At 37.3% G+C, this 24,695-nt stretch overlaps 1 protein-coding gene across 1 annotated transcript in view; it reads left to right on the top strand.

Moving 5' to 3' along the window:
* GALNTL6 (polypeptide N-acetylgalactosaminyltransferase like 6) overlaps nucleotides 1-24,695 on the top strand; it is a gene marked incomplete at both ends in the record, with an annotated part of 1,083,563 nt that overhangs the window by 461,156 nt on the left and 597,712 nt on the right. The window contains one exon of the mRNA XM_081237627.1: nucleotides 16,577-16,743. Within this exon, the coding sequence (XP_081093753.1) occupies nucleotides 16,577-16,743 (167 nt within the window). The remainder of the gene's footprint in view (nucleotides 1-16,576; nucleotides 16,744-24,695) is intronic.

The raw sequence follows: 24,695 nt of genomic DNA, 5'->3' as shown, positions 1-24,695 counted from the left end.
AGGCAATTATTTCTGTTGTGTGTGACCTTGGTGGCAAAGTCAGCATCTCCAATCAGTGTGACTGCAAAGCCATCCAAATTTTAAGGTTCCACTGGAAAAGTAAAAATTATTGAGCTCACAGAAAAGCAACTAGTTTTTGGAAGTTTGACATCAAACTAGAAGACCAGAATTGATCATGGAGTCAGTCTTATCAGATTATTATTTTTTAACATTTGAATAATCATAGTTTTAGTGTTTAGATATGGGAATTTTACCATAACTGAAAAAAGATGGTGTCTTACACCATAGTCCTATGTTAACATCAGAATTATTAAAATGATGAAAGTCAAAGGCCAAAAGCCATTTATTATGACGATTATTTTTGTATTGGTCTACTGTTTGATAATTATATTTAGATCAATAAAAGAAAAAATATAGATACAACAGAGTCTATGTAGATATTCCATGCCTAGTTGTTTGTGTTATCTACTTACAAACTAAGACACTCATATAGAAATTTCATTGTGAAATTCTAAAGTCACAGATTCTTGAAGTACTCTCATTGCTTTTTTCCCCCATATATAAAGTTTTGTTTTTAATTTTTATTCTAGTATAGTTGATGTACAATGTTGTGTTAGTAAAACATCACTCCTCCTTCTAGCTGGAATTGAACCAGTGACCTAAGGATGACTATACTGGGAAGTACTACAGTCCTCTTCCTCTACCAGCTGAGCTATCGAAGGGAGTGTTCTCATTTCCTGATTAGCAACTAGATTCCAAAGTTATCTATACTTTTACACTGTTTCCAATTACTACAGTTTATTTTAAAATGCTCTCTTTTGCAAAATTAATCTCATTTATTTTAATAGCAGCCTGCCAGATGATTTTAGCTGTTCTCATAGGACATTACACATACACAATATTTAGATTTATTCTACTATGTTATGAATTGGAAATTTTGGCTGGTGCCTTCCACTGGAACAGTGGCTTCCTGACAATAAGACTTTGATTTTCTGTGATCTTCAACCCGTGATATAATGTTCATCATGTGGTAAATATTAAGTAAGTGTTAGGTATTGAATAAATCCAGAAAAGCAAACAAAACAAAAATAACCTCTAGTCAGAATCATGTCTGTTAAATTTCAGAGTATATCCTTCGTAACCATGATAAGGATCAAATAAATAAAACCAAAAGTGCATGTTTGAGAAACTTACATGATAAGGATCAAATAAATAAAAGCGTAAGTTTGAGAAACACAAATAGATTCACAATTTTAATTCCTTAAAGAAAATGGAAATTTGACGTATTGATGTATTTTGTTCTGTAAGATTAATATTGCAATAGGAATTCTAATTTTTTTTTTTTTTTTTGCGGTACGCGGGCCTCTCACTGTTGTGGCCTCTCCCGTTGCGGAGCACAGGCTCCGGACGCGCAGGCTTAGCGGCCATGGCTCACGGGCCCAGCCGCTCCGCGGCATATGGGATCCTCCCAGACCAGGGCACGAACCTGCGTCCCCCGCATCGGCAGGCGGACTCTCAACCACTGCGCCACCAGGGAAGCCAATTAATAAAGGAATATTAGATATAGTGCGCATAATGAATATTAGATATAGTGCACAGACATTATGCGCACTATATAGTGTAATCTAGTGATCCAGATGGCCCATTGGTTCAGTGGTCCAGGCCCTCTTAGAGCGTGTATTCAAACTTTTGTTTCCGAAAGTATTAATGGAGAATAGATAATACATTTCACAGAAATGTTTGGTCTAATAAAGTAATTGCCTACCTCACTTTAAAATATTACAACATTTATATAATTTAATTGATTGCATTAATATAAAGATGTCTTAAAAGGCCAATGATAGAATGGCCTTTCCAAAAGATTAGGTAGTCAAAACTGAAGAATGTCGGATTCTAGTTCATTGCTCTGTTTACCCAGCTGTGTGAGTTATAAATACCTTTCAAAAACTTGTAAACTGGGCTTCCCTGGTGGCGCAGTGGTTGAGAGTCCGCCTGCCGATGCAGGGGACACGGGTTTGTGCCCCGGTCTGGGAAGATCCCACATGCCGCGGAGCGGCTAGGCCCGTGAGCCATGGCCGCTGAGCCTGCGCGTCCGGAGCCTGTGCTCCGCAACGGGAGAGGCCACAACAGTGAGAGGCCCGCGTACCGCAAAAAAAAAAAAAAAAACAAAAAACTTGTAAACTCTTTGAGTCAGGAATAGTGCCCCATCACTGTATAACCTCTTCACCCACTACACTGTTTTACCAAATTGATTGTTAAAATAATTTTTGTTTAACTCTCTAAAACTCTAAATGTCTCAATTTTCAATTAAAATGAGGGACTAAACTTGATGATACCATAAGTGTGGTTGCAGCTCTAAAAATGTGCCTACAGCTAACTATGCTTCTGTAGATGGGACACCTCGAATATATATGATCAGGTTTTTCTTGTTTTTTTTTCTTTGTGAAGAAACAATCTCTTTAATGTTTCCATATAATATAGTATAACAGGCAGTTTCCTTTTTCCTATTTCCTTTTTTATTTGAAAGAAGGCAGAAGACTAAGATGGTCATGTTCATTTGTGTTGTTTGCCCACTATTTCTGGCTATAATTCTGCACTATGTAGGATTGCACTTCCTGGGCCCTCATGCCAGGTGAATTGTTCTGACCAGCTATTTGTAAGCAGAGAGAAGTATGTCGTTTTAGAGACAGACCATTTAATTACCAGCTTGAGACCCATCACTGTTCTCACTGACCTCTGGCACAGTGACTGACAGTGGTGCAAATGTTGGCTGTTCTCAGTGGCAACAGGCAGAGACCCTCTCGCAGACCAGTGATGAATAAGCAGAAGATGCAAGAAAGAGAATATTCACTTTTTTGAGTCATTGGGATTTAGGGTTATTTATGACCATAACATTACACCCTGACTGATCTGTTTAATATAAATAGATAGAAAAATCCAGTAAAACAAAAAATAAAGTCATACTTCAGATAAGCGAACAGAATGATCTAAGGATTAAAATATGCAAATACTTTCATTCAAACATTCTAGTGAAATCTTGCAGTCTGAAAATTTGAATTTTTAAAATGTGAGTTTTGACACTGTGTCCAAAACTAAATACTCAGCTTAGGCAGTGAGAAAGAATGTTTATGAAGGTCTTAAGAACCTTAAATGCAAGTTTACCTAAACGCTAACAGTATAAAGGTTGACATTCTTGCATGAACAATAAAATATCTCTTTTAGACAAAAAAAAAAAATCACAAACAAGTCTAGTACTTATTTCATATATCTCTATTTTTTAAAAAAATTGGCTTATTCCTATAGTCAAAAGAACCACTTATTTTTTGTGAAACCAATGAAATTATGAAGATAAATTAACATAACTCTGAAAGGAATGACAGTTAAGTATGTTTAAAATAAACAATGCTGTTAAACTAAATCTATTTTTAAATCTCTCAGTTTATTAAATGCCAGTAGAGAATATCAGAAAATGTGTGTGTTCTATTTTGGGGAAGCTTAGAAGCCTATGAGAAATTTTCTATTGAATTTTATTTTCATTACTGTGAATGGTTTAGCAGAATGTTTACAGACTGATCTGGTTTTTTGTCAGCTTTTAAAATGCCTTCATGATTTGTCATTTCTCACAAGTAGCTTTTTAAGAATTTAAACTATTTCTTTCATCTCTCTGGTGCATTTAAGAATGTTTTTTCCATTCATTTAGATAAATTGTTACTTAACAAAGGCATTTCCTCGTCTCTGAGCCATTCCTAAACTCCAAGTTTATTTTATGTGAAGGCTTATTGGAAAATAATACAGCAATATGAAATGCAATAATACAGGCATCTTCACCCATATTCCTATAAATTTAATGCAGCAAATGTTTTAAATTGTCCCTATTTTCTTTTTATAAATTTGCTGCCTATAAATTTGTAACCATAAGCATACAAATTGTCTGACTTCATTTTACTTATTTCTTCAACACAGTTCCACAGTGCCACATTGCCTTCCCATTTCGCAAATTTCCAATTCTCAGCCTGACTTGAGATTAAATCTAAAATACACAGGTTGCAGATTCTTAATAAAACCCTGGATACTCTTCAATATTTCTAGTAATAATGAGAAGCAGTCATCTGGACCACAACTTGGCCAATCCAATGGCTGACTTTGAGAGTGAATTCAATTTCCTTTGGAGCAGCTTAAGTGCTAGAATAACTAAGTATAATTTAATCAGTTCAGGCACCATCACAAACAGGCTGATTTTCCTTACAGTAAAAATTAGATCAGCACCCTCATTATTTTTGCCCAGAGTATTACAGTCTCTAATCTTTTCTCCTTTCGTTTCTACTGTCTTCAGTGCATCATTTGCCCGGATGCCAGAGGAATATGTAATGTGATCCTGTCTTCCTCATCATTAACAATATGTGAAATACTTCATGTTGACTGCAGGCTAATGTCCAGATTTCTTAGAATCACTTCAAGATCGTACATGATCTGTTCTCAACATACAGACTCATCTATAATGACTTACCTAATTCTTTCAGACAAAGTTAACCATACTTCCTTTGGGCTTTTCATTGCCTGTGTGCCATCTATTATGTCACTTGTCTCATTTGAGTCTAATTATTTTATATATTTGTCCACTGGTCTGTAAATCCTTAAGGGAAGAAACTGTAATTTATTCATTTATGTATCATAAGTGTCTCTCACTTTCTCTCATGTAGTTCCCATCTCTACTAGTTCCCTAGCTCCTTCCACAGAGGACTTGACAGGTAAAACAGTAACTGTTAAAGTAACAACAATAACAGCAACAGTAATAATGATAGTATTTATCAAACTGTCACTATTATCAGATGTAATACTGTACTGAGCGCTTTGTATGGATTATCTAATTTAATTCTTATTACACATTATGAAGAAGGTATAACTTTTTGCTTCTTAATTGCTCCACATAAGAAAACTAGCCTTATAGTAGTTAAATAATTTGCCTGTTGTCACACAGGTAGTAAGTGGCAAAGCCATCATTTAAACCTCGATAGTCTAATGGATAAAGTGTGATTTTTCAATATTTCAGGAATAATTATAAGCACAAAATATGACTTTTCAGTGTGGTCTAATTGAAAAAATTAATTACAGACATCTATGTAAAGAAGGTAACTTTACTACTAATAGTCTACTAATTAGATTAAGGCTATTTTTAATGTAATTTGTTTACATGATTTTATGTGTACACATGGTACATATAAAAATAGTCCTGATAGCTGTATTTCATAGGCATAGAGTAGACTCTGAACAGAGTATCAGTGATAATTAAAAAGTTCAAAGAAAGAGTAAAATGTACCTGTGACAGATTTTTTAAATTACTTAAAAATATCTCCAGCTGTAACAAACTACAAGTTTCATAACACTACAGAAATAATTGTGTTTCTTAGGGAATTTTGACCATCACTCTGTATTCAAGACACAGTTCTTGCCAAGTGTAGTATAATTTATATCCCTGTGTCTAAGATTGGGTTCCCTTAAAGCAGACTCTGAGACAGATTTGTCTACAATAGTTTTAAAGAGGTAATCACAGAGTGAACCTGAGGAAGTAGGGTGAAGAAGTAAGACAGGGAAGGGAAAGCAGCCACTAAAAGGTGCCTGGCCTGATGCTTATCCTTGTGGGCAACTGAGGCTCCATCTCACTGGAAAACCCTGGGAGATGTTATAGAAAACACCTCAGATATGTCTCACCATAGGACTGCCTTTTCCCCAACTTCATTGCTTGATAATTGTTCTAGGGGCATTCTTTTTTTTTTTATTAACATCTTTATTGGAGTATAATTGCTTTACAATGGTGTGTTGGTTTCTGCTGTATAACAAAGTGAATCAGCTATACATATACATATATCCCCATATCTCCTCCCTCTTGTGTCTCCCTCCCTCCCACCCTCCCTATCCCACCCCTCTAGGTGGTCACAAAGCACCGAGCTGATCTCCCTGTGCTCTGCGGCTGCTTCCCACTAGCTATCTGTTTTACTTTTGGTAGCGTATATATGTCCATGCCACTCTCTCATTTCGTCCCAGTTTACCCTTCCCCCTCTCCATATCCTCAAGTCCATTTTCTACATCTGCATCTTTATTCCTGTCATGCCCCTATGTTCTTCAAGACTTTTTTTTTTTAGATTCCATATATATGTGTTAGCATACGGTATTTGTTTTTCTCTTTCTGACTTACTTCACTCTGTATGACAGACTCTACATACATCCACCTCACTACAAATAATTCAGTTTTGTTTCTTTTTATGGCTGAGTAATATTCCATTGTATATCTGTGCCACATCTTCTTTATCCATTCATCTGTCGATGGACACTTAGGTTGCTTCCGCGTCCTGGCTATTGTAAAGAGTGCTGCAGTGACCATTGTGGTACATGACTCTTTTTGAATTATGGTTTTCTCAGGGTATATACCCAGTAGTGGGATTGCTGGGTCATACGGTAGTTCTATTTTTAAGTTTTTAAGGAACCTCCATACTGTTCTCCAGAGTGGCTGTATCAGTTTACATTCCCACCAACAGTGCAAGAGGGTTCCCTTTTCTCCACACCCTCTCTAGCATTTATTGTTTGCAGATTTTTTTTTTTTTTTTTTGCTTTTCTCACTTTTTTCTACAGAGCGATTTTGTTTACAGGTACTTTAAGCTTTGGATGAGGCTCTGGTTAATTCAGTTTATGGATAAAAGAACAACTAATTCAACCTAAAGTTCACCATAGAATTTTTTCTTTTTTTTAAATTATTTTTTAAATTTTATTTTTTTACACAGCAGATTCTTATTAGTTACCCATTTTATACATACTAGTGTATATATGTCAATCCCAATCTTCCAATTCATCACAGCATCACCACAACCCTCTGCTGCTTTCCCCACCTTGGTGTCCATACGTTTGTTCTCTTCTTTGTAGATTTTTTGATGATGGCCATTCTGACCGGTGTGAGGTGATACCTCACTGTAGTTTTGATTTGCATTTCTCTAATGATTAGTGATGTTGAGCATCCTTTCATGTGTTTGTTGGCAATCTGTATATCTTCTTTAGAGAAAGGTCTATTTAGGTCTTCTGCCCATTTTTGGATTGGGTTGTTTGTTTTTTTGTTATTGAGCTGCATGAGCTGCTTGTAACTTTTGGAGATTAATCCTGTGTCAGTTGTTTCGTTTGCAAATACATTCTCCTGTTCTGAGGTTGTCTTTTTGTCTTGTTTATGGTTTCCTTTGCTGTGCAAAAGCTTTTAAGTTTCAATAGGTCCCATTTGTTAATGTTTCTTTTTATTTCCATTTCTCTAGGAGGTGGGTCAAAAAGGATCTTGCTGTGATGTATGTCATAGAGTGTTCTGCCTATGTTTTCCTCTAAGAGTTTGGTAGTGTCTGGCCTTACATTTAAGTCTTTAATCCATTTTGAGTTTATTTTTGTGTATAGTGTTAGAGAGTTTTCTAATTTCATTCTTATACACGTAGCTGTCCAGTTTTCCCAGCACCACTTATTGAAGAGGCTGTCTTTTCTCCATTGTATATTCCTGCCTCTTTTATCAAAAATAAGGTGACCACCATATGTTTGTGGGTTTATCTCTGGGCTTTCTATCCTGTTCCATTGATCTGTATTTCTGTTTTTGTGCTAGTACCATACTGTCTTGATTACTATAGCTTTGTAGTATAGTCTGAAGTCCGGGAGCCTGATTCCTCCAGCTCCGTTTTTCTCTCTCAAGATTGCTTTGGCTATTCGGGGTCTTTTGTGTTTCCATACAAATTGTGAAGTTTTTTGCTGTAGTTCTGTGAAAAATGCTATTGGTAGTTTCGTAGGGTTTGCATCAAATCTGTAGATTGCTTTGGGTTGTAGAGTCATTTTCACAATGTTGATTCTTCCAATCCAAGAACATGGTATATCTCTCTCCGTCTGTTTGTATCATCTTTAATTTCTTTCATCATTGTCTTACAGTTGTCTGCATTACAGGTCTTTTGTCTCCTTAGGTAGGTTTATTCCTAGGTATTTTATTCTTTTTGTTGCAGTGGTAAATGGGAGTGTTTCCTTAATTTCTCTGTCAGATTTTTTATCATTAGTGTATAGGAATACAAGAGATTTCTGTGCATTAATTTTGTATCCTGCTACTTTACCAAATTCATTGATTAGCTCTAATAGTTTTCTGGTACCATCTTTAGGATTCTCTCTCTGTGGTACCATGTCATCTGCAAACAGTGACAGCTTTTCTTCTTTTGCAATTTGGATTCCTTTTCTTTTTCTTCTCTGATGGCTGTGGCCAAAACTTCCAAAGCTGTGTTGAATACTACTGGTGAAAGTGGACAACCTTGTGTTGTTCCTGATCTTAGAGGGAATGGTTTCAGTTTTTAACCACTGAGAATGATGTTGGCTGTGGTTTTGTCATATATGGCCTTTTTTATGTTGAGGTAGGTTCCCTCTATGCCCACTTTCTGGAGGGTTTTTATCATAAATGAGTGTTGAATTTTGTTGAAAGCTTTTTCTGCATCTATTGAGATGATCATATGGTTTTTGTCCTTCAGTTTGTTAATATGGTGTTTTGCATTGATTGACTTGTGTATATTGAAGATTCCTTGCATTCCTGGGATAAAGCCCACTTGATCATGGTGTATGATCCTTTTAATGTGCTGCTGGATTCTGTTTCCTAGTATTTTGTTGAGGATCTTTGCATCTGTGTTCATCAGTGATATTGGCCTGTAGTTTTCTTTCTTTGTGACATCTTTGTCTGGTTTTGGTGTCAGGGTGATGGTAGTTTAGTAGAATGGGTTTGGGAGTGTTCCTCCCTCTGCTATATTTTGGCAGAGTTTGAGAAGGATGGGTGTTAACTATTCTCTAAATGTTTGATAGAATTCGCCTGTGAAGCCATCTGGTCCTGGGCTTTTGTTTGTTGGAAGATTTTAAATCTTCGTCTCAATTTCAGTGCTTGTGATTGGTCTGTTCATATTTTCTATTTCTTCCTGGTTCAGTTTCGGAAGGTTGTGCTTTTCAAAGAATTTTTCCATTTCTTCCAGGTTGTCCGTTTTATTGGCATATAGTTGCTTGTAGTAACTGCTCATGATCCTTTGTATTTCTGCAGTATCAGTTGTTACTTCTCTTTTTTCATTCCTAATTCTGTTGATTTGAGTCTTCTCCCTTTTTTTCTTGATGAGTCTGTTGAATGGTTTATCAATTTTGTTTACTTTCTCAAAGAACCAGCTTTAAGTTTTATTGATCTTTGCTATATTTCCTTCATTTCTTTTTCATTTATTTCTGATCTGATTTTATGATTTCTTTCCTTCTGCTAACTGGGGTTTTTTTGTTCTTCTTTCTATAATTGCTTTAGGTATAAAGATATGTTGTTTATTTGAGGAGTTTCTTGTTTCTTGAGGTAGGATTGTCTTGCTATAAACTTCCCTTATAGAACTACTTTTGCTGCATCCCATAGGTTTTGGGTTGTCGTGTTTTCATTGTCATTTGTTTCTAGGTATTTTTTGATTTCCTCTTTGATTTCTTCACTGGTCTCTTGGTTATTTAGTAGTGTATTATTTAGCCTCCATGTGTTTGTATTTTTTACAGATTTTTTTCCTGTAACTGATATCTAGTCTCATAGTTTTGTGGTCGGAAAAGATACTTGATACAATTTCAGTTTTCTTAAATTTATTAAAGCTTGATTTGTGACCCAAGATATGATCTATCCTGGAGAATGTTCCACGAGCACGTGAGAAGAAATGTATTCTGTTGTTTTTGGATCGAATGTCCTATAAATATCAATTAAGTCCATCTTCTTTAATGTGTCATTTAAAGCTTGTGTTTCCTTATTTATTTTCATTTTGGATGATCTGTCCATTGGTGAAAGTGGGGTGTTAAAGTCCCCTACTGTGATTGTGTTCCTGTCGATTTCCTCTTTTATGGCCATTAACATTTGCCATATGTATTGAGGTGCTCCTATGTTGGGTGCATAAATATTTACAATTGTTATATCTTCTTGGATTGATCCCTTGATCATTAGGTAGTGTCCTTCTTTGTCTCTTGTAACCGTCTTTATTTTAAAGTCTATTTTGTCTGATATGAGAATTGCTACTCCAGGTTACTTTAGATTTCCATTTGCATGGAATATCTTTTTCCATCCCCTCACTTTCAGTATGTAGGTGTCCCTAGTTCTGAAGTGGGTCTCTTGTAGACAGCATATATACAGCTTTTGTTTTTGTATCCATTCAGCCAGTCTATGTCTTTTGGTTGGAGCATTTAATCCATTTACATTTAAGGTAGTTATGGATATGTATGTTCCTATTTCCATTTTCTTAATTGTTTTGGGTTTGTTATTGTAGGTCTTTTCCTTCTTTTGTGTTTCCTGCCTAGAGAACTTCCTTTAGCGTTTGTTGTAAAGCTGGTTTGGTGGTGCCAAATTCTCTTAGCTTTTGCTTCTCTGTAAATATTTTAATTTCTCCATTGCATCTGAATGAGATCCTTGCTGGGTAATCTTGGTTGTAGGTTTTTCCCTTTCATCACTTTAAATATGTCCTGCCACTCCCTTCTGGCTTGCAGAGTTTCTGCTGAAAGATCTGCTGTTAACCTTATGGGGTTTCCCTTGTGTATTATTTGTTTTTTTTCCCTTGCTGCTTTTAATATTTTTTCTTTAATTTAATTTTTGATAGTTTCATTAATATGTGTCTTGGTGTGTTTCTCCTTGGATTTATCCTGTATGGTACTTTGTGTTCTTCCTGGTGTTGGTTGACTATTTTTGTTTCCCATATTAGGGAAGTTTTCAACTATAATCTCTTCAAATATTTTCTCAGTCCCTTTCTTTTTCTCTTCTTCTTCTCGGACCCCTATAATTCGAATGTTGGTGCGGTTAATGTTGTCCCAGAATTCTCTGAGATTGTCTCAATTCTTTTCATTCTTTTTTCTGTATTGTATTCTGCAGTAGTTATTTCCGCTATTTTATCTTCCAGGTCACTTATCTGTTCTTCTGCCTCAGTTATTCTGCTATTGATTCCTTCTAGAGAATTTTTAATTTCATTTATTGTGTTGTTCATCATTGTTTATTTGCTCTTTAGTTCTTCTAAGCCCTTGTTAAATGTTTCTTGTGTTTTCTCCATTCTATTTCCACGATTTTGGATCACCTTTACTATCATTACTCTGAATTCTTTTTCAGGTAGACTGCCTATTTCCTCTTCATTCTTCTGGTCTGGTAGGTTTTTATCTTGCTCCTTCATCTTCTGTGTGTTTCTCCGTCTTCTCATTTTGCTTAACTTACTGTGTTTGGGGTCTCCTTTTCACAGGCTGCAGGTTCGTAGTTCCTTTTGTTTTTGGTGTCTGCCCCCAGTTACTAAGGTTTGTTCAGTGGGTTGTGTAGGCTTCCTGGTGGATGGTACTGGTTCCTGTGTTCTGGTGGATGAGGCTGGATCTTGTCTTTCTGGTGGGCAGGACCGCGTCCGGTGGTGTGTTTTGGGGTGTCTGTGACCTTATTATGATTTTAGGCGGGCTTTTCGCTAATGGGTGGGGTTGTGTTCCTATCTTACTAGTTGTTTGGCATAGCGTGTCCAGCACTGGAGCTTGCTGGTTGTTGAGTGGAGCTGGGTATTAGTGTTGAAATGGAGATCTCTGGGAGAGCTTATGCTGTTTGATATTACGTGGATCCAGGACGTCTCTGTTGGACCAATGTCCTTATCTCGGCTCTCCCACCTCAGAGGCACAGGCCTGACACCCGGCCGGAGCACCAAGACCCTTTCAGCCTCACAGCTCAGAAGAAAAGGGAGGAAGGAAGGAAGGAAGGAAGGAAAGGAAAGTTATTAAAGTACAAAAAAATTAAAAATTAAAAACTAAAAGCAATTAAAAAAGAGAGAAAGAAGAGAGCAACAAAACCGACAAAACAGATCCACCAATGATAACAAGCGCTAAAAATCAATACTGAAAAAAAAAAAAGTGGACAGACAGAACCCTAGGATAAATGGTAAGAGCAAAGCTATACAGACAAAATCACACTAAGTCCACCGCCTCAATTTTGGGATGATTTGTTGTCTATTCAGGTATTCCACAGATGCAGGGTACATCCAGTTGATTGTGGAGATTTAATCCGCTGCTCCTGAGGCTGCTGGGAGAGATTTCCCCTTCTGTTCTTTGTTCGCACAGCTCCATGGATTCAGCTTTGGGTTTGGACCTGCCTCTGCCTGTAGGTCTCCTGAAGGCATCTGTTCCCCGCCCAGACAGGACGGGGTTAAAGGAGCCGCTGATTCGGGGGTTCCGGCTCACTCAGGCCAGAGGGAGGGAGGGGCACGATGCGGGGCGAGCCTGCGGCAGCAGAGGCCGGCGTGACGTTGCACCAGCCCGAGGCGCGCCGTCTCCCGGGGAAGTTGTCTCTGGATTCCGGGACCCCGGCAGTGGCAGGCTGCACAGGCTCCCGGGAGGGGAGGTGTGGAGAGTGACCTGCGCTCGCACACAGGCTTCTTGGTGGCAGCAGCAGCCCCAGCGTCCCACGCCCGTCTCTGGGGTCCGTGCTGATAGCCGCGGCTCGCGCCCGTCTCTGGAGCTCGTTTAGGCTGCGCTCTGAATCCCCTCTCCTCATGCACCTTGAAACAGTGGTCTCTTGCCTCCTCGGCAGCTCCAGACTTTTCCCGGACTCCCTCCCGGCCAGCCGTGGCGCACTAACCCCTTTAGGCTGTGTTCACGCCGCCAACCCCAGTCCTCTCCCTGCGCTCCGACCGAAAACCGAGCCTCAGCTCCCAGCCCCGCCCGCCCCGGCGGGTGAGCAGACAAGCCTCGCGGGCTGGTGAGTGCCGGTCGGCACCGATCCTCTGTGCGGGAATCTCTCCGCTTTGCCCACCGCACCCCTGTGGCTGCGCTCTCCTCCGCAGCTCCGAAGCTTTCCCCCTCCGCCACCCGCAGTCTCTGCCCGCGAAGGGGCTTCCTAGTGTGTGGATACCTTTCCTCCTTCACGGCTCCCTCCCACTCGTGCATGTCCCGTCCCTATCCTTTTGTCTATGTTTTTTCTTTTTCTTTGTGCCCTACCCAGGTACTGGGGAGTTTCTTGCCTTTTGGGAGGTCTGAGGTCTTCTGCCAGCGTTCAGTAGGTGTTCTGTAGGACTTGTTCCACGTGTAGATGTATTTCTGATGTATTTGTGGGGTGGAGGGTGATCTTCACGTCTCACTCCTCCGCCATCTTGAAGCTAGGGACATTCATTTGCCCCAGAACTTTTGATCTGCCCTTTTTCAGAGATGAGAGAGTGCATTCAGTTGGCTATCTGCTGGTACTTTTCAGAGGATCCTCTTGGCAAGTGTTGGGATGGTGGTGCTGCGGAGATAGTGGCAGTGCCCTGGCATCAGTGCTAGAGCCTATCACTATTCCTCCTGTAAATCAGATCTTTTTCTAAGCAGTACACATATACACATAGATAGATGGATAGATAGATTTACACACATAGGTACATACATAGACAGATAGATGTGTATATTATATATACAATTGCTCTGTTACCGAACTCAGGTTCAGCTGCTCGCTGCTCAAAAGCCAATCATTGGAGAGGCAAGTGTCCGTAGAGGGGAAAGGTGCTTTTATCAGAAAAGCTGGCAATCTGGGGAGAAGGTGGACTCGTGTCCAGAGACCAGCTCTGAAGATTCTGCTCAGCCATGACAGTTTTTACAGGAGAAAAGGGGGAAGAATCTCAGGGAATCGTCAAGGCAGGAGGTTGGGTTCTGCAGCATTCTCCATTGCGTGCAGACTGGCTGACTCTCTCTTCCGATGTCACCTTGCCTGCGTGATCTGCCAGCAGGATTGCTGAGGGGGTTGTTAGAGGCAGAGAGCCCGTGATTCTTGAACTGCTTCAGTCCTCACTCTTCTTTTCATCTAGGAAAAGAGTCACCAGGTTAGACAAGGCATGGTGTGCATTCAGGAGAGCATTAAGTCAGGAGTTGGCTTCAATTGCTTACTGATCTCATTCCTATAATTAGATTCTTTCAAGGTTAGAGGGGAACAGAAATGGGCAAACAGGAAAGGGGCAAAAGAGCTGGTTTCATGTTCAACTATATCATTTTGACACCTCAAAGTTAATGTGGTCAAAATTGAACTCATGTTTACCCTCAAGCCTTGCAACCTTCAAATGCCCCTTACACACTGTGTGTAGGTCTGTATTTCATAGATCAGTTGCCCATGTCCAAAACATGGGAGTCCTCCTTAACTGTTTCTCCCAGACAGTTATAAGTCATATCAGTTCTTTTCCTAAATATATCTGGAGCTGGTCTTTTGCAGGCCACTTTTAACTCTCTCTTGCATTTCTGTAGCACTTTGCAAATTGGTTCAGGGGCCTCTCTCAAATGCTTGTATGGCACCCTGTTATACTTCTACATATTGGTTCCCCTTTAAAGTTTTAACTGTCTCCTTACCCTTCTGTATCTCCTCTTGTACTGTAAACATCTTAAAGTTGGAGTGTAGGATTTTTTCATTCTTTTATCTCCACTTTGCCTCCTTGCTTAGGGAAAACCCTCAGCAAATCATTGGGACTTGAGAGCATGAATGAATAGAAGGATATTTTCACCTCCCCTGTGTGGTAATAATTTGAGCTTACACAGAAATTACTGAAAACATTTTTATGAGGGAAAGCCCTTTTTGCACATGAGTAGTCTTGCATTCTCTTATGTCTGCCCTTTTTTCTGAATGGATTGTAGATAGCTGTTAAACATCTCTTTAAAGCCCTAAGCCTATTGATTGCTTATCATGTATTACTCTGAATGCAATTCCTATTTAATTAATAAGCAAGCAATATGTACAGTGTCTCTTCTTAAAGTTTAAAAGCTAATTTGCCTTCTTGGGGATATCAGTTACATTCCCAGAGCATTGTTAGGTATGGAGTTTTGTATTATCCTGAGTATTGATACAGGAAAGCACATGTGTCTTGGGCTCTTGTCTTTGTTGACAAGGATGGATGGCTCTACTTAATCACGATGAGCTGTGCTGAATTAATTTAGCACTCTTTTCCAGATTTGTGCGTGACATGTGAAAGCATCCGTCTCACTACACTCTCCTGGAACTCACTGACAGATGTTTCATATATTGCTTTTTAAAATTATTTTATGTTATCCTACAAGGAACTTCATGTTTTTTCCTAGTATTTTCATGCACGTTTCATGGTATCCTCTTGATGGTCTTTTCCAATGCTTTTCATTGTACTTGAAAACCTCTAAATCTCTTGTTTGATAAATATTATTACAGATTTTAAAATTTAGATTAAATAATTGATAATAAAAGGACAAGATAAAATTTAAATTATTTGTCTAAATTATTTCATTTTATTTTATCTTCCACGATAGTTAAAATTTTTTGCTTTAATTACATTTTATTCTATTATCTGAAGCTGCAAGGCAAGATCTCTTTGTTTTATATCCACAGTGATATTTAAGATATCCTATTGAGGTCACAGTAAAATGAAGTGTTGAGACAACTGACTAAAAAACCATATTTTAAGTAATGTTTTGAATATACATAACGTTTTTTCTATACATCTTGGTAGAATCTATGCATACTTCAAATTCACACTACAATATCTGGACTAAACAGTAGCCAGTGTCTTGGCAAAGGATGAAATAATAGATGTTCCTGTATTTAAACAGAAACTGCGTTTCTTTCCAGATTTCGACTCTCTTTTTGTTTGTTTGTTTTCATGTTATCCATACCAGAAAAATCACTAAATTTGGTAATTGATTGAAATTTTATCCTATTTTAGTTCTTAAGTAACTTAAAGATTTCACAAACTTAAATTAATTCATTATCTTTAATAAAGCTTGGGCAACTATGACCAGTGCTGAACTAAGAATTAAATCAGATTTGAGACCAGCTTTCTGCCCTGAGGTGGCTTATAAATTACTTAAATATATCACGAATATTGAAAGAATAGCCATGACATATGCTAAATTGCTTTAAACTATGCCAAAATTTAAAACCTACTTCCTGTTTGGCATCTCAGATTGTTTTACAGTGAAAACAGCAACATGAGATTTCTCTGTATAGTGTTCATTAGGAATGTGATAGTGTCATGATTTGGATCTTAATGTACTCTTACCATGCAGTTGCATCAGTGTGTGATTATTTAAGATTCAATCTTCATTTAGTTCACTTTAAGACTCTTTTCTCCCCTAGAGCCTTAAATACTGCCCAGCTGTGGAAACAGACCACAACCAAAACTGATTAATTGGGCATAAATATTACAGAAGTTAAATTTCCAAACTTTCCCGGAAAGTTTAACATTAGCTGTGTGCTCAGTGGAAATGATGTTAATACATATAATTTATCCTTATTACTATTAGAGAACATATTAACAAGAGCACAACATTTCAAGAAGCACAAGTGTACTTCCTACCTTCTTTTCGAGCCACTGGTATAAGAGAGGATAAATAATTATGTCATTAAGAGTGAGTGTGAAAGGAGATCATTAATGAATTCCAGGAGTGGGTAGAGTAAGTATGATGATGTAGAAGCTTTGGTTGGGAAAGTACTAGGCAAAGTCTAATTTTCACAGTTGTCTGATAACACAATGAGTCAGTGGCAGTATAAGACATACTACAGTCTTGTATCTGACATAGTCTTTCCTTCCTCTCTCATCTCCAGCTGTAAGCACAAGATGTACCTGGAAAGGCTACCAAACACCAGCATCATTATCCCATTCCATAACGAAGGCTGGACTTCACTCCTCCGAACCATCCACAGCATCATCAACCGAACCCCAGAAAGCCTGATTGCAGAAATCATCCTGGTCGATGACTTCAGTGATAGAGGTAAGATACTGTTAATAATATTTTATGTGATTCTCTTATCACCTACATAATCATTACGGGCTTTTAAAATAAGGCAGACGATCATTGTGATGGTTTCTTTCTAATTCTATCTGAAAGGAGATGATAAAGTTTTGTCTATGCTGTGATGCTGTGATTTCATAAAATGTTGACCAGAATGCGAAAGGAATTGAATGAAAAGTTATTGGCGTCATTTGGGGACCTATAAGAAATTTGTATTACGTTTCTGTTGTAATTAGAGAGGTATTGGCAGAATACCTCAAATTCTATCTACCTTCACCTTCAGGACAAACATTGTAAAATATGTTATGGTAAGTACATATGAATGGTGAAATATTCCAGTAGAACCAGAAAATCTGTTCCCCTTTCTGAAAAGGATCTGCTCTGTTATTTACCAGTGTGATACATTCTCCAGGCTGTGCTTGTGTTACTTCATAAGTACTGGAAATTATAAGTAATGCAAATAAATATTTTTACTTGGCAATTTTAGCTATTTTATCATATCTGAACAATAACAACAGCAGAAAGGCCTGGAATGTGGTGTATTAGAAAATTTGACACAGTTCTACTCTTTTTGTTTGTTTGTTTACTATTCTCATGAACACAATTTGGTTTATAGGTCAGGGGAGTAAGATTATAGAAAGTTTCTTGAGATTAGGACTTGATAAATCATATTCAGTCTAAATAGGGGAAAGTAAAATTCTTCTTGGCTGGTGTGAGCAGAGAGGCGGAAACCTTTTCTAAAGATATTCATCTACCTTCTGTTTCATTGCATGAAGGAGCTCTGTTTAGCAGTACTGTATGTGTGTAAGGAAGAGTGGCAGGAAATGAGTTTCCGTGTTATTCTTATGCCTTCAAGAACATGCATCTTGAGATCCTATGGATTAATTGAAGTTTTGGAAATTTCATGTGCAACAGAAACATTTTCTTCGTAGTACTTAAAAATTCTATAGAAGTAAAACTGCTTGGTGTGTTAGCTTTGAGGTTCCTTTAGCATTTTTGTCTGCAATGATTCACTTCAAAAACTGATTCAGGGTTTGCCGATAATTCATATGTGTTGAAGTTCATAGGCCAAAAAAAAAGGTTGTCTATTGTTCTATTAAAATAGTAAACTACAAACTTAGTAATTTAGGTTGATTTCATAGTAGTTTTTGCCTTGCATTGCTTATATAGTTGTGTGTTCAGTAAGTATCTAAATCAGTATCTAATAAGTACCTAAATTAAATGTATTACTTAAAATTAATTTAAATAACACATTGATTTCTTTTTTATTCTAATTGAGGCTCCTTATTTCAAAGCAGTCATTACCACCTCAGGCTAAAAATAGGCATTTCATGTGTTAAAGCTAAAACTTTGCTTTTAAATAAAAGAATGAAAAAGGGGATAAAGATCTGGGGCCACACATCACCAAATAAATGGCATTTTTTGGTTGACTGGTACCAAGAGAAAAAGGGCAGTGTATCTGTGGACAATTTTCTACATAATTAACTTTGTCTTGGTAAATAAACTATTTCCTACAGCAGAATTTTGACCTGGGGGTAATAAAGTAGGAAACACTTGGTAGCAGTACACTGTGGTTTGTAGAGTTTTTGATGGATATTTCTCAAAGGTATTTTCCAGCTGAAAGTCTTTAAAGAGGGAGAAAATAGTGGCATCTACTTTTGTCTTGGGTTTAAATCATTGTCATCTCTGTATAGTAGCGACTTTGATAGACTGTCCCTTCTGCTTAGAATGTTACCCAGGAAGGAAGTGTGTTCTGGATGGTCCATGTCATTGCTGTTAGTGACATGAAGCTACACAAAAAGGATTGGTTGGGACAGTAATGGTGATTTTGACTTTCCTGCGGGACATTTTTAAGGATAATCATTATTTTAATGCTTTCGTAAATCTTTCCTTTAGTTACTGTATTCCTGTGAACTATCAAGTTGAAAGTAGTATTTTATGAGCATTAAACTTTCAAACGGGAAAGCTTTTTGAATATTGCTTTTCATTTTACTAGCCTGACCATAGTGTAAGACTAAACGTTGAAAGATGTGATAAAAATACTTCCGCAAATCTTTTAGAATATACCATAATTCTAAAGGTGCATGGAATAAGAGAAGCCCTTCTTTCAATTTTTTGTTTCAGATTACAGAATCTCTTCTGATAAAATATTAGGGTTTAGGTGAACCTAAAAGCATCACTCCTGCTTTCTGAATTGTGAGAAATCTAGGAAATCAACATGGTAAGCATAGGTTGGAATCTTGATACCAACTATGAACTGTATGACTTTGGGTAAATTAACCTTGCGCTGTCTCAAATTCCTTATTAAAATGGGGATAAGTAACTCATTAGTTTTCTAAGTACCTCCTCCCAGGAGGTTGTGATGAAGACCTACTTTGACGGCTGAAGGAACTGTGCTCCATAGGAGAGCACCTGCTCTCAACTTCTGACCCCTCCTCCCCAAATACTGTCCAGAAACACAACATCAATATTCTACATACTTTTGTGAGGAGATTCTCTCAATTTAATGAAATCTTATTCACAAAATTGAATCAGTCAATCCTCTATGTGTCCATCCATCCATCCATCATCTACCCATCTACCTGTCACCTACCACCTAGCCCCCACAACCCCGGTTGCAACAGAAGTTGTTTAGAAGTCATGCCTTCATAGACTTATACGGGTAGACTGAAGAAAAATGAAATTTTAGAGTTTCAACAAAAGGAGGGTTAATAGAACATGTCACCTCCCTAAATTATGTCAGTGACCTTAATGTTTATCAAAAATTCCTTTCAGAATTGTTTTTCCTATTGTAAGCGAAGGAAGATATTTCCAGGCATCTCTTGTTTCCAGGACCTCTAAGACAAAGAAGTTTTCTCTGCTTTTTAGTCAGATATGATGCATAGCCATGCTGTTAAACACTATTATACTTTATGCTTTTTTTTTTTTTTAACTTTTGGACAACCCAGAAATCGAAGTATTTTCCACCCGTTCTTTAAAAATCAAGTTAAGTAGGCTAGACAAATTTTAAAGTACAAGAAAATATAGGAGGTTTTTTTGGCCTCCTTCAGGAAATTATTTCTGAAATGTTACACTTCATATTTGTTTTCAGAAATATATTCTAGTTCCAAGTCTGTTCAGTATGCATTTTAACACCTTTGCACTATAGCTCTTCTGAATATTCTCTAATGTCCTTTGGCTAAAGGCAATAAAATTTTGACAAGACTTAATCAAACATTACTGCTTTATATTTTATGTCTTCCAGGTCAGTAGAATAGCTACACATGAAAAAAAAAAAAAAAGGGAAAGCCAACATGTTAGCCATGTTAATAGCACAAGTGTAATATCGCTTGGAATTCATAGTCCCCAAAAATGTAATCATTCTATGATTGGTGAATTCTGTAGAATTGGTTTCATAGCAATAGAGAAAAAAATACTAAAGTATTTTTGAATTATAAAATCACTGCAAAGTGCTTTCTAAAAATCAGCTTGAATTTACCCAGTTGACCCAGTTATCAAAATGCTTTTAAAAAATGAACATCCCAGCACTTCTCAGTTTAGATATTCTTCCTGAAATGAGCTTGGTAAACAGAGTGTTGTTTTAGCCTCCTAACATAAGCCTACTGTCTATAAAAACAGGGAGGTGCAGGCCTACAGGTAAAATTTCAAAACCAACACCATGTTTTTGCTATCTGACACTTACCAAAGTTAGTGAATATATATTTTTTTTTCCAGTAAGCTCTCAGTAATACATTTAACAACTTAACTTGAGGCTTCTAACAAGACTTCATGATGACTTTAAAGCAGGACTAATCCTGGGCTTATCTCCAAATTCCAGGCAACCTTCACGGCATCCACACAGAAAATGTTGAAACGTGTGAACTAAGCTGGGGCTTAGCCTCAGAGACAGGGCCGATTTGAACCTGACAGTTCTCTAAAGTTTGTGTGCTTAGAGGAATTCAAGTTTAAACCGAGGGAACTCACAGGAGAGTTGCTGATACAATTCCCTTAATGCAGGTGTGAGGGTACTGTTGTGCCCTGGATGTGTGTGCACTTACACACTAACTCACTCTCGCCCTGCTTGTTTCAAACTTCCTCAACAGGAAAAGTAGGTAGCTGAGTGTTAGAGTTTCACAAAGACCTATTATTCTCCATGTTCTAGTTAGAGGGAAAATCACAAACTTAAAACTATCCTTCCGATCTAGCAAAATCAGCCACTTTAAAGAAATCCAGTTTACTCTTCCTCAGAGAGCATAGATCCTTGCTACTCAAAGTGTGGTCCGTGGATCAGCAACATCAGCATCACACTGAGGCTTATCAGTCATGTAGACTGTCAGGCTCCATCCAGATAGATCAGATTCTTCACTTCAGCAAAATCTATGTGTCATTTTTATGCAAATCAAGGTTTCAGAATAATTGTCATGTGTCTTAGAATTGGGGTTGGAGCTTCAGTGAGTAATATAAATGCATAAATAGCTTAATTTCAAAAATCTCCTGTGTCTTATCCATATTATTTTGACATACATTTTTTCTATTCTTACTATTCAGCATTTAATTGATACTGGATTTATAAATCTGCAAGGGGAAAGTTGGGATGGGAATTTGATAGTATTACCTCTACATTATTTTATGTGACATTTGTGATAACATTTCTTTGATAAATGTTGGCATTTTCACAAGTTTGTAGACATTTACTATGCCTTCTCCTGAACTCATTTTGTAGCATTTTATGTTGAATTTCAGGTTACTGCTGTTACTCCTCCCTTGCCAATTTTACTTCTTTGTTATACAAATGTGCCTTCCAATATTTTGTAGATCTAATTGGCTTTGAAATCATTCAGTAATTTTCATGCCAAATTCAGAGATCACATGTATGTGTATACATACACACACACAATTTCTTTAAAGGTCCATATTACCATCAAAATCTTAGACTCTTCACATAGTTAAATGTGTTTATAAATCTTAAAAATACTGAGAATATTTTAAGTCATTTCACAAGTGGTAATGATGAGTCTTGAATTCCAGGTTCTACTTTACTCAGATAGTCTCCAAGTATACCATTAAGGAAAGTTCCCATAACCAGACAAATCAGTTAGCACAAGTTTTACAACTATTCAAAGCTGGAAGGTATTATTGGTGTGAAAAGAAGGTTGTAAAATAGATGAAGAATGGTAGTGCATTTCTATCTTTTTTTTTTTTTTTTTTTTCTTTTTGCGGTATGCGGGCCTCTCACCGTTGTGGCCTCTCCCGTTGCGGAGCACAGGCTCCGGACGCGCAGGCCCAGCGGCCATGGCTCATGGGCCCAGCCGCTCCACGGCATGTGGGATCTTCCCGGACCGGGGCACGAACCCGTGTCCCCTGCATCGGCAGGCGGACTCTCAACCACTGCGCCACCAGGGAGGCCCAGTGCATTTCTATCTTAAGTGATAAAATACTAACACTAAAGTGCATATAAGGATTTAGAGGTGACAGTCAACAAAGATGCCTTTGTGCTGGTTTTCCGTCAGGCCCCTAGCCTGTAAGACAAGCCACTGTTATGTCTCAGACTTATTGAGCGCCGGTCACTCTAAGTGAATCTTGGAATTGTTTAGATTTATTATTCAGATTTCAAGTTGTAAGGATAATCGCATTTTAAAATCAAAATACAGTATTAAATGCTAATAAGTAACAGGAACTAAGAAAATAGTATAAAACTCAACTGTACACTTTTCTATTAGAAATTCATCATCACCTGCTATAGAAGTGAAAGAAAGCTCATCGATTTCTGATGATAAATTTGCATATCATGCCACATAAGGATGAAATGTACAGTTTTAATAAAACTGGTCTGTTTTAGCAGTTATTTTTGTGTCTGCTGCCGAAGGGAGTCCAGGGCATAGAGTCGTAAATATGAACGTAGAACAGTTATATGTTCTCAAAGTCAGAGGAAAATAAGGAAGACAATTTATAAAGCGTACCTTCTGCAAGTTCCAAAACACAAAATCAACTCATAAAAATGTCTTTATACATTTGTAAAATATGAGTCCTACTCATCAGTGGCAGAATATGCTTTGAATAGAAGCTGTCTCGGAAGGCAAAGCACTCCTGGGATTTCTCTCCCTCTTACTTTTAAACGAAAACTCCAGTCTCACGTGTTGTAAATGTCTGTGTAAACACAGGACCGTATCTGACAAAATAAAGAGTTATGCGTCCTTGCTGAGCCTGATATTTGCCATAATGTGTAGACCAGCATTTTGCTTTCTCCTTTTTCCTTCTGTAGAGCAAATGTGAATAATCCCTGCAGTTTTCAGGATTGTTCCTGAGGGTTACACACAATCGCGAGGGTCATGATCCTCATGATTACAACTGGAATGCTTTCTTTATTCTGGTAGAAACAGCCTATTTTAAGTAGATCCTTTTTTTGCAGATTAGGATAAAAGGTCTTGAGATACTATAAAGGTATATGTTTTTCTTGATGAATTGTTTTATGAATTAGCCTCTATAAGATTGGCGCTGGAAGGTTCAGAATTTTGGGGATTATATCCTCTGTCTTCTCAATAAAGTCCTAATATATCAAATTTGATGAAATTTATTTCAGTTCAGTTTCAGTAAAATTTATATTTGATTGAATAAAGATACATATGCTGAAACGTCCACACAAATAGACATTTTTATGTGGTGTTAAAAACTGTTTTTAAAATGTTCTAATGTAGAATTTGAGACTAGAGTGTTGGAATAGACCAGTTCTAGATGAATTTTGAACACAAAAATAAGTATCTTGGAAAATGTGTAATAGAATGAAGAGGCACACTTAAGTTCTGTTGTCTAGTTGGGCTGTAGTTAGGTATCATATATAATATTAAAGCATATTTCACAGTTGAAAAATTTTGTTACTGCTTTCTTTTTCTTTATCATTTAAAAAATATTTTGTGTACTTGAATGAATGAGATAAATTTAAAATACTGTTAATTCCTGTGAGGTCTTTAAAAATGCCCACACAGGAAATTTTGTCAATTTAGGGGTTGTAAGTATTTATATTTCCTCTAGTAGTTGCTTTTAAGTTTTTTAAAAATACTTTCATTTTGAAGAAATGATAAATCTCATCTAATTGTCATTTTTTTAACTAGCATTTTGCTATTTTACAGTTTTATTCTCTTTAAATATTAGCTTGAGGCAGATGAAATTGTCGTTTTTTGTAGAACATTAATGGCTGGCTGATCATTTCATATATTTCAACCTTAATAACCAACCATCTTAAAACCTCTCTCTGGATTGAATACTTATTTAGGGCTCATGTTTTAAATCAGTCCTTTTAAAGATAGGGAAGAGCAGCTCCCATCCTCAGGTGGTGGGTAAGCCGATCTGGCTTTCCAGTTGCTTTTGATGGATGAAAACTCCACATGGATGAATTCATATGGGTTTGGCAGAGAAAGGGATGCTTCTTTTCAAAGCAAAACCGTTACAGCTCCCCAATGTCACAAGGCATGACTTCCTCAAGAAAAATAAATTGTGCAGTTCATTTTATGGCAGATTAAATCCCATTTATTTTCCTCGCAGACAGCTGTTTTGAGTAGGATTGTCACTCATATGAAACCATTTTGTGGATCTTGGGCTTCAGAACTTGGGTAGGCGTGACTTCCTCTGATGAAATAAAAGGTTATGTTGTATGATTATTTCTCTTGTCAGCAAACCTCAGCTGGTGAGCTTTAATAATAAAATGTTTTGTATTTCAAACAATCCTTTTTTGATGCCTAAAGATCCACCTGCTCTTAATTTTTTAAAAAAATCACTGCATTGACACAATGAAAAAAAAAACACAAATATTTCCTCCTTTATCTTGAATTATAACACTTCCTTAGAAAATGATCAGTCTCTTATCAGTCAGGGTTTTTGATAAGCTGACAAGTTTTAAACATCAAGTGCATCTGTATGGATAAAACACATTTTAACAAAATTCTCCTAATAAGAAT

The sequence above is a fragment of the Mesoplodon bidens genome (assembly GCF_964165515.1).
Source record: "Mesoplodon bidens genome assembly, chromosome: 6".
Classification (NCBI taxonomy): domain Eukaryota; kingdom Metazoa; phylum Chordata; class Mammalia; order Artiodactyla; family Ziphiidae; genus Mesoplodon; species Mesoplodon bidens.
This window is presented reverse-complemented; position numbering and strand designations above follow the sequence as displayed.